At 35.7% G+C, this 11,713-nt stretch overlaps 1 protein-coding gene across 4 annotated transcripts in view; it reads right to left on the bottom strand.

Annotated features, from left to right (window-relative positions):
- LOC117172355 (growth arrest-specific protein 2-like) overlaps positions 1-11,713 on the bottom strand; it is a 410,439-nt gene that overhangs the window by 56,479 nt on the left and 342,247 nt on the right. For all 4 annotated transcript variants that reach the window (XM_033360191.1, XM_033360192.1, XM_033360189.1 and 1 more), the window contains one exon: positions 8,775-9,042. In XM_033360191.1, coding sequence (XP_033216082.1) covers positions 8,775-9,042 — 268 coding nt within the window. The remainder of the gene's footprint in view (positions 1-8,774; positions 9,043-11,713) is intronic.

Below are 11,713 nucleotides of genomic sequence, written 5' to 3'. Positions count from 1 at the left end.
TATACTTTTTTATTTGATTTTATTCATAATATATTTTGAGAAATATATAATACTCGTACTACGGTCAAACGGTTGATCAATCATATAACTTTAAGAAAAAATCAAAAAATTAAATTCTGTTTTTTTTTTAATCTTCTATGTTATTCTGGACGGATAAAAATAATTTAAATTACCTGCTCACTGTACAAGTGTAAATCTAGGTACACTTGAAAATATTTTTACCTTATTTAGATACCGAAAATGAATTTTGTTGTGAAATAAAGAGCAATATATGAATTTTAGATATTTTATTGTAATTTAAAATCAATAAAAATGATTTTAGTGTCGACAATATGCATATATTATTGGTGTAACACATTGAAAACACATTCTTCTTGATGCCACTGCCCGCGACACGACTTAATGGCACTTGACCAAAAAGATAAACAATAAAAACCTAGACGAGAAGTTAGCACTAGAAATTCTTGCTCGCGGAATTGAGCAAGAGGAAGCTACCATAGAAGTTGGACAAAATTAAAGGTGCTCGCTCGCCTCATTAAATCATGAAAGTTCTATCTCGGTCGAGCAAAGCATGAAGGTTCAACATCTCGCATTTGGGTTATAAGATTCTTATGCATACGTGAAGTGATATGGCACCTTCTTGCTTTGCTCGTCCGAGATAAAACTTTCATGATTTGATGGAGCGAGCGAGCATCTTTTAGTTTTTGCCAACTTCTAGCTTTATATTGCTCAATTTCGAGTGCTAAAACTTTCTAGCGCTAACGTCTCGGTTCCCTTTTTATTGTTTGTTTATTGTTTATTGTTTGTTTGTTTATTGTTTGTTTATTTTTTTATTGTTTGTTTATTGTTTGTTTATTGTTTGTTTACTTGCTTTGAACTGTTTTTATTGATCATTTAAATCTCACAAAATTTTTTTGCTGTTTAAATTTGAGAAAGTGCTTCTCTTTTGTGATTTTTAGCTATATTTACGATGCGGAGACAGAAAGAATTGTTTAGTGAAACTTTAGGGGTGTTTCCCACTCCCAAAAGAAAGTTTTTGTTGCTATTAGAACTTTGCGCAAACAACTTTATTTTTTCGATAATGCCTAACGTACATTTCTCCTCGTCGACTGTCCACTTCTTTATAGTTATTGAAAACGGCATCTTATATAATTAAGTATAAAGTATAAATATAATGTATAATATAGTATATAATTAAGTATATATACAGAGAGCACAAGTCGGCAATAGAGAAAGAGAGGTGACACTAAGGCCAGCGCGGGTAGGCATCCGATAGAGGAAGAGCGATGCTTTATGTTCCGGAGAAACATCAACACCCAGGTTTTTCTCAAGCCTAAAGATCTGGCTGAAATGGACGACGAGCTTCGTGGAAATTTTTCCGAAGAATCCTACCTTTGGACTATCAATCTTTGTGTGTATAATGCAGCAAGAGCTTTGGCTAAGCGTACTTTATTACAATCTCTGTCAGGCTTACGGCATTAACCTTAATATCGCTTCTCTAAATGCTCCCAGGGAAATAGAATCAATTGTCGAAAATAACAATATAACAGCATTTTTATGCAATAATCTTTTATAAAATTCCTAGTTAGCCAAAATCGTAAAAGAACGTTAAAATCAATATGACGTGCAAAACAAGAATTCAAACAAACGAAATGCACCCACGCTAATCGAACAATTTTTATCGTCGGCCGTAGTAATTTTGCAGTCTACTAGAAATACAACAACCGTCGTTTTATTTTTACATTGCTACCTCTAGTGAAATCACAATAGATTGCAAATAAGTACTGTATTATTGTAAATTAATTAGGTTATATATTGTAATTTGAAAATACACTGCACGTATAATTACTAGCTGATTGTAAATATCAGCAAAGCTTTTTTTACAGTGCAGATTTATGGCCGAATTAACAACAATTACTACTTATTTGAACAATTTTTTCAAATGTTGAAACGTTTGATAATTTCTTTCACTTTGTACAGTATTAAAGCAAAAAAATTATCGAGTATTAGTTTGTCTCAAAGTTTATACCAAAACAGTGGATTTTCATTGAGATAAACATTTCGAGTAACGAAAAGTGACAATTAATTTGCTTATAAAATTATATCTTAAAAACTAAAGCTTCTAGAGTGATTGTTTTCTGGGCAATTTTGCGCTTCTTATCAAGTATTGTCTAATGATAACAATATTTAATGTGAACGCAGTACATTCGTTGAAGAGTGGATTTTTGCGGACAAATTAAGGTACATGTCGCAATTCTTAACTATTAACTTTTTTCTGTTAAATTACCGTTTCTGAATTCGCTGTTTCTCTCTGCAACAGCTTTACTATTTTAAAAATAATATAAACTTATTTTCGAATAGAAAATTTCACAGCAATAACAATTTGTACTTTTAGTTAATAATTCTTATGGCTAAAAATAAAATACATTAACATTAATCACTAATGAATGTATGTATGTATGTATTAATTAATCACTAATATACAGTCTTGCGAGAAAAAAACAAATAAAAAATTTTTTAAAAATAAATTTTCAAAATTAAAAAATCAACGACCTTACGCTTCTTAGGGTTTTATGTTAATTTAAAAAAACCGAATTGGTACGCAGTAGGGTGGGCGGAAAATAAAAAAATTGAATATCTAGAATGCCTTTTGTTGAAAAATTTCTACGTTTCATTACAAATAAAAATATGTAATAACTTTTTTAGATCAAAAATGGTCCTATGAGTTTGTTAACTACAGTTTTTGGTCTTACATTCTAATAACTCATGAAAATTAACCAAATATAGCTCTTGTTCAAGTTTTTTGTTTATGTATATTTAATCTCTCGCTTTTACGAGTTTGAAGGCCTTCACTCCTTAAACATATATTTAGATTCCATCCTTATTCTAACTTACTAACTGCTTATATTCTAATGTTTTACCTTACTTAACAATAAAATTAAATATTAATAACTTAAAAAAAATAATACTAATAATTCTATTGATGAGCGATCTTCCAGGGCTTCCGTTTTCTCTTACCATAAAAAGTACATTTTCCGCGATTTTTAAATAAACTCTTGTTTTTTACTTTCCATTTTCAAGATTACCCGTATGGCTCTGCCCTATTCCCTTGCCTTCACCTACTTCTTCCAATTTCTTTATCCACATTACTTTCTGCCGATTACCACCCAAAATCTAGATTGTGCACTCATCCGCACTGAAATGCCCATCTTCGTCTCCTGTACATCTCTCGAATACTTGTGCCCATGACTCCATTTCGTATCTACATACTCTACATAGCTTCTTCTCTTCATCCATCCAATATCTACAAGCTCTTATTCATTCTTCCATTCTAAACCATACCACCCTACTCCATTTGTCTTCTTTTTTCATTTTTTTGCAGATATTATGGTTTCGCCAGCGATTTGAACATCATGTACCATCTATGGTACGTCGAATACTGCGACGAGGTGTTTGCCACCTATCACATAAGCATAACTTCACCGGAACCGGGATTCTGCTAAATCTAGCGCTGCCCGATACGTTAATTAGCGAAGAACGGGAGTCCTTATTCCTTAGGGAGCACTCTTATATGTCCTTTAAAATGCTAAAAACCTTCGTTCACTTCGTCGTACTTTTATCATTTTTTATATACATGTATTGTTCAACTAACAGGAGAGTCAGCTGTCAAAATACAACACATGCATCAGGCACCACCACGAAACCAGGGTGGGCAAAGTGGAATCGCTGAACGTCGTAACATCAGCATCAACTACCCACGGTAGGCAGAAAGAGAGGAGGGAACCCGATAGACTAGTTTGTCTCTCTCTGCCACGCTGAGAAATCGTCTTTGCTTCCGAGAGAGAGAAAGAAAGAAAGGAATAGCTTCTTTATATTTCTGTCTTCTTCCAGCCGAGTAGAAAGACCATAGGTCATGAGCAACCCAGAAGCCCAGCCTTCAGGACACAGCCTGTCACCCAGGAATGGAAACAGAGAGAGAGAGTCTCACAGTTGACTTTGTTCTTCCTTAACCTACGAATACGAGGCACAAACTACTCGCAGAAGGAGATAAATGCCGAATCTCAACGGCCACCACTCTTATAACAGCGGAGTCAGAATTTGCCAAAGTATCGACACTGGAAAGAAAATTCCCGCGGATTCGTGATTAATGCACCAGCATTTGGGGCGTAAAGCCGGCACCACTATTGGCCAAATGGAGCAGCGAGGCACAGAAACCCCTTAAGGCAGCATCGGCATAGCATGGCAGCTTGCCATTCTCGTTCTTCGTCTCTTATTATAAGGACGCTAAAATTTCTTTATCGTCCATAAACTGGATTGTTAAAAATTTATTACCACCAGAAATTGTTGAAGAATTAAAAAAAGGCAAGGATAGATTTTAGTAGAGCACATGTATGTGTCTGGTCTTAAGGTATGAGGTTTTTTTTTTGTAATTTCGGCAAATCACTTGGGCAGAATTTCTGAATTCTGAAGTCCAACATAATCTAACCACAAATTTTCCTGTCTATTAATAATAAAAGAGTAGTCACGGGTCGACTCAAATTCCTCCAGGACTAAGACGCGAAATAATAAACAACTTACGAGAAATTCATTTGAAAATATAAAAGTAATTTCGAAAGAGTGTCACCGTATTTGGCATGGAGTTTTTCTTATGTGTGCACCTTAGTTAGCGTGCCTTACTGATAAAAGGTCGAGGCTTTTGATATTGCGTAAATGCATTTTGGCTAATTTTGTTGTGCTTTCGTAAATCAGAGTTTTTGTACCCAAGGAGGTGACACACATGAGCATGGAGAAACAAGAATTTAAATTGATTTTAAACATGCACTGACATTTTTGAGATGTTTAAATCGAACGACTAAAGGTTTTCTTTTGACGAATGCCCAGACTGCTCGGAGCGCCAGAACTTAACCTAACCTGAAATAAACATGCAAGGTTAACTAAATGTCTTGAGAATTCAAGTTTTTTTTACAGATCCTGGCCGCTCGGAGCGCTGGACTAGAAAAAATTACAGGCAGATATTAGGCATACCCCTGTAATTGTATAAAGCATATTTTTTCTATCGAAAATCAGGACATTTAGTTGACTTTCTGAAAAGATAAACATGTACTTTGCTTAATTAGGTAGCATGCCATAAAGTTCATTTGCCTTATATAAAATGTTTGACTAGAAGAAAAATTGTTTTTTTTATCTTACACCATACTCTTGCTTATAACTACATATACAAGTGCATGCCTGTGCAAAAAAATCTAATGTACCCGTACATACAAAATTTTAAGCTTCTTCTGCGGAAGTGGGTACCTATCAACAATGACAAGCCGCATGCATCAACGGTAATAAAATTACTCGGAAATACTCGAAAAATAGCCATATAGGTAAATCCGAAAACTGGACAATCTGGAAATTGTTCAAAGTCTGGAAGCTTTGAACTTAGACACTTACGGCAATCCGAAATTATGGTGTGCCCGATTGTGGAGAGGGATTAAGTTTCTTAAAGTCTGGCCCTCAAGAGATTCGGATCACACATCTGTGACATCGGCCGTGTCAAACAGTAAAAAGGAAATAGAATCAGATTTCGAGAATTTAGCACTGGCCCTATCTAGGAATAGGCAAATTGACACACTTTACATTCCAATAACGACAACAGTGTAAACGGGGGTAACTAACACTAGTTGTCTTACAACGGTCACAATGCCGCATAACGATAATGTTTATAACATAACCAATACCACGGCCACGGGTTCCTTGAGCACAGTCACGACATCACGCATTAAACCGTCCTTCCTCCCTCCGATGAATCCGACAAATGTTTCATTTTATAACGCCCAAATTTTCGGAATGTTATACTCCTTCAACATACCGGACTCAGTATTTGCTTTTGAGAAAAAGGAAACAAGTAATAGCACGTTGACACTGCGAACCATGTTATCCAGGATACCGCCACTACTCAAAGTAGAAAGCCGATCTTACAAACTTCTGGAATAAAAAAAGTAACAACGCCACTCACAAATCCAAATATTTTCGGAAAATTCCGACAGAGCCTCTAACAAAACGAAAATCGTGGTACTATTTGTAAGGACCCAAATAACATGTCTAACATATTATTTCCTAACACCACAGATTCCGAATATGAACGTCTATTAATGAAAGCCAATTTGGGGAATTTGCAGAGGAAATTCCACAAATTGACTCTGACGTTTAAATGAGTATAAACCTTGAACGCAACCTTCCGGAAAGACCACGGAGGAGTAACATTGGATTTAAAGAACACCGCTTTCGCGATCAATCGACAGATAGGGACACAGTTTATAGCAACAGAACAAAAAATAGGAACAGATTCAGAAATAGAGATTTGGGAAAGATTGTTTTAGGTTGGAATCTTACATTCAATGGTAAGAGTAACCTTAGCGCCGATGGCTTTTTAACAAAAATAGAGGGCCGTAGGAAGCTTACTAGAGTATGAGATGAAGAACTACTATTAGCAATGTCGGTTCTATCAGAAGGAATTCCGTCAAAATGATTTAAAAATCATGAGAATTGATTCTATAGCTGGCGTAAATTTCGAAAGGAATTTAGACCTCACAGAGGTCTCAGACCTGACTATCAGAAGGTCATCCGTCGCTCAAACTATAGATCATTCTGCGAACTTTCCAGTCTCGGGAGAAACTGAGAGAAAGAATGGAACGTATAAATTAAGGAATACAAAGCCCCACCTACCCGTGAGAATTGCTTTTTGAGAGAATTCGCCTATAAACCCAACGCGACCTCGAAATCGTCCAAACAATCTCCATCGTCATCGGTGAAAGAGGAAGTAGAGAAAAGCTTGGCGATCAATACGGAGGAAAAACAAGGTACAGGCTACTACAGTAAGAAAATAACACAGACCAACGATCGGAAACAAACCCCACATGTCGGTTTTAAGGATGGAGGAGGTCATCATAGTGCGAAAGCTTCTGCTAATGGTAAAATTAAGAACGATTCTCCGGTAAGAGACCCTAATGAAGTGGACTGCTTCAATTGTAATCAACCGGGATATTGCCGTAAGAGCTGTGCAACTCCTAGGAAGCTCTGCTGCTATGAATGCAAAGCGGTGGGCTTTACAACTAGGGATTGCCCAAAGTGTTCGGGAAATGTCAAGGAGAAGCAGTAAGTACGGTCCAAAAACCCTTGTCCTTTTTTTTTCATTCTGAAACATTCCAGAATGCTTCCTTCACATTTTCATCTTCTTCTCACGTTCCTCCTGTTCTTTTCTTCAATCCTTTTTTTATTTCGTAAAATTGATATGTTTATTACAAATAAAAATGTCTGATAACTTTTTGTAATAAAAAATGTTCTTACGATTTTGTTACGTACAGTTTTCGGCATTAAATTCTAGTAATAAATGGCAATTAACCAAATATAACTCTTGTTTAAGTTATAATTTTTGTAAAATAAAAATATTATGTTGTTGGAGATTCAGTTAATTTGTCTTCAATTTTTTTAATTAGTGTTATGTATGCCAGATAAATTTATTTTTAATAAATTTTTAAGCTATAAATGTCATAAATAATAGGAAAAATTGGTTTATTTGAATAAAAACTAACTGAATTAAAAAAATTTTATCCTTGCTTATATTAAAAAAAATCAAAGAAAAAAAGTTCTTGTTTTTAATTTCTATTTTTTACATTCTCATCATTTATGATTGAGAAAGTACTAGAATTGTCCAAAATTTGACACTACAATTTTTCAACGGATCTCCACGTTTCGAGACCCCCTGAATCCGAAAATTAAGTTTTTACGACGGCGTCTGTCTGTCTGTCCGTCCGTAAACACGATAACTCTCGAAAAAATAAACGGATCAAATCGATCTTTGGCACACTGTTTTGAGGTCCTAAAAGAAAGGATGAGTTCGCTAACCATCACTTTTTGATGAAAATACAAAAAGTGAGCGCATTTGGAAAAATATTCAGACAACTTCTTTCTAAATTTGAAAATTGTATGTACGGATATTTATAGGATTACAAAGGACACCAAATTTATGCCTATGACTTTTATCACTAAAAACCAAATACTCAGAGCTATAGCACTTTCAAAATTTTCAAAATCAACCGAAAATCAAAATATAATGCTAAAAAACGCACGATATGAAAAAAAGTGAGAAATAGAAAAATGTTGATTTTTGAATGCCTTAGAATATTATCATAACGACTTTTTGAATTTTATTGAAAAATCAAAAATTCAAATTTTGACAGTATGAAAAATAATGAAAAATCTAAAAATTACTCACCCTCGACAATCGAGCGCGCAGCCCGAGTATCACGATGAGAATGTGTACCTAAAAGCCTGAAGAGCTTTGAGAAACTTAATCTTTGGCTATACTTAATTAAGTAGGCAATTCAGAATATAAAGACTCATGTAAAGACTGCGATCTAAATGAGATCTTTTAGATAAAGTTTTATTTAAGCATTACAAATGCAAAGAATAAATATCGGAGCGTGCAGCGCGAGAGTCAACAGAAGCGCGCCGTAGGTGCACTCAAACTAACAAGCGAAGCGAGCCGCGTGCGCAGCGCACGACAAGAATGTGCCCGCGAAGCCGGCAGATTTTTATTACTATACTATTTGATACCAAAAATTTTACATAACAAAAGATTACCAACATTTTCGTTTTTATAGAAAAATTTATTTAAATTGTCAAAATTCAAAATTGTTAACCGCAATGCGATATTGTTTGAAGTTGAAAACGTCTAAGGAAAATTTTAAATAAACAAAATTTGCTAACTTAAAAAAAGATGTCAGTACCTTGCGATCGAGTTCTGTGGTTAGTCCCGTATGTTCCGGAGGTTCAGAGGGCGAAGGCGAAGGAGACATCGTCGTAGAGGGTACTTCAAGTTCATCTGGATCTTCTACACTACCACGTGACCAATCGTCTTCCGTTGTATCACTAGGAACTCCATCACTTCCGGTTGGTCCATTGTCACTTACTGTCCTTCTCATTTCCACCTCATAGTTATTTTCTGCAGCAGCATCTAACCAAAGTGCAGGTTTCGCACCCATTTCATTTGCCGAACTATAATGTAAATTTGAAAAAAAAAAGTTTAATAATATTGCTTATGCTAGTAAGCAGAATCTAGTACGTAGCTTTTAATCAAATACATTGGAATTCTAATTGGATTCTTTGGACTTCACCTCTAAGTGTAATTTTCAGTTATTATAATTTCCGCTATGTAAATAAGATCATTTACTTTTCCAATATGAGAAACGTTCACGGAATGTCACACATAAAATGACTTATGTATTTAGGACTGAAAGCTTTTGTGTTCAAAATTCTAAAATTCAAGATCTATAAATTGAAAATACTTCTTAAGTTCTGCCCGAGTGGAAATAAATGAATAGAGTTTTTATCCATTTGAATTCTTTATCGGCAAAATTGAAATGGAAAGAAATATTTTATTCATCCTTATCCTGAATCTATCTCTTCAATCCTTTGGTATATTTTTTCGATCTACAATCACTCCTTTCATTTTAAGTCCCAATTTTTATATCCATGTCTATCCACCACTTAACTGCATTTACCTTTTTCCATTCTTCATCTATTCCTTCGATGCTTTTCTATCTTAGATTCAAACTAAAAACACCCCTATTGTTTTGATCCCCTGTATTTCTTTCCAAGTCTATCCTTCATTTATCCACGTCTGTCTTTGTCTATCCTTTAAGCAGTAAAAAATTCTACTTATATTTTTGAATACCTAGTTTTCTACCAAATAAATCTTCTTCTTTCTCTTCTGCAATAATTTAATTTATTTCCTGTTATATACATTGTCCCTATCCTCTTGACTCTAATTATTTATATTTAATTTTTATCGCACTTATCAACATCTTTCATATTCTAGGCTTGTGATAATATAAAATTAAGCTTTCTTTTTCAATATCTTTTTTTGTATATACGTGAATCCTTTCTATCCGTAAAATGTTGTTTATTTTCCTATTCGAGTGAATCATTTTCTATCCTTTCCACCATATAAATTACCTTTATCCTTTTAAATCTGATTTCTAATAAATTATTTTCCCCACTTCTCCACGTATTTCGTTTTTTATCTCTGTGTCAATCTAAACGTTTGCTTTTTCTACCAGTCCCTACATTCCTATATACGTGAATAATAGCCTATCTCTTCTGCTGTATAAATTACCGCTATATTTTGAATTCCAGTATTTCTATCCAAGTCTATTCCGCATTTAGAAGCCTCGGTGGCTCAGACGATAGCACGTCAGGTTTCCGTGCAAAAGTATTGTGGTTCGATCCCTTAGGCAGTACCAATGGTGCCATACTAATAATAAATTAGCTCTCCAGAGGGCGTAACCTTGGGGATCAAAGCCGATTTTGAGAAGTCTTCAAAATGAGTCAGCGATCTTCTTGTGCTTGGGGCTCCTACGGAGTAACCACGTCGGATGATCGTTGTACGCTTTCGAGTAATGAACACACATACATATACTTACAAAACATACCAGGACAGTTTTGAGAGTCTGTGCATTTAGCTGAGGACCTCAGAGGCATCACTCCGACAACCCTAGTCTGACCATATTCTCGAACTGTGGCCTGCTAGGGATTAAATAACCAGCCGCGGACAATTGTCCAGGAATGATTCCGAAGGAATTTACTCCCAAGCGGAGGCGTAACAACCATGTTAAGAACTGAATGGCACCTAAGAGATGTAACTTAAACTGTAACTGTGAGATAACAAATGACATCTTAGAGGATGAAGCCTTATCCTAGCATGCGGTGCTTTACAAGAATGGAAGAAGCCTTTTCCCTAGCTGCTCGTGGGAACGATAAGTTATTCACAGCCATCCTAAATTATATGATTGTTCGGGCAATCGAACCTGTGTGGTAAGAAATGTACGAACAACGCGGCTCAAAGAAAGGCGTAGCAGCATGTCGGGAGAACTTGCTCACCGATAGATATGTCTGCAGAGACGCAGCATTCCACCAGCGCAAGCAATCGATGGCCTGATTTTTTTCATTCGAAGTGAGGAATGTGCATTACTTCATCTGGATGCATTTTTGTCTAAAAGTCAAAGGGAAGAAAGCAAAGGTTGAAAAATCCCACCAAGAGCTACTTGACAAGAAAATACGCGGAAACTTTTACAAAAACCGCGTTTTATGTCAAGAATTTCCCAGCTATAGATGCAGAGCGTATCATGTACACGCTGAGTACTTAGAACACTGGACTGGGTGTCCTACCCACGCAAGAATGCCGAATGCTCCGAGGGAAATAGAGTGAATTATCGAAAAGTAAAAGTGCCAAGTTTTCTGAAATTACAATTTTCAGACTGCCGTCTCAGTTGCACACTTGATGCCTGACATCGTTCTCCAAGAATTCGAAAAAATAACTATATTCGTGATAGAATTCTCGGCTTCGGCCGACTACAATATCACTGCTAAGGGGAAGGTTAAGGAGGAGAGGTAACAAAACCTCAACAGGGATCTGCAACTACTATACCCAAAATATTCGCTTAAGGTAATTGTCTTTGTCATCGGTTCTCTCGAAGGTACGAAGCCATTACTGGTTTGTAACCTTGCAGCCATACTAGCGTACCAAAAATATGCAAAGGCATTTGCGAGATAGATTCTGAAAGCTTTCATCTTTGGATCGCTTCGTGTCCTGAAAACCCACGAGGGTGACATTGTTAGATGACGATTACTTCCAGTAGGACCATGCGGTGGTTGTTTAACCCTTTAT

This window comes from Belonocnema kinseyi, chromosome 5 (genome assembly GCF_010883055.1).
Source record: "Belonocnema kinseyi isolate 2016_QV_RU_SX_M_011 chromosome 5, B_treatae_v1, whole genome shotgun sequence".
NCBI lineage: Eukaryota > Metazoa > Arthropoda > Insecta > Hymenoptera > Cynipidae > Belonocnema > Belonocnema kinseyi.
Note: the sequence above shows the minus strand (reverse complement) of the source record. Positions and strands in the feature narration are given on the sequence as shown.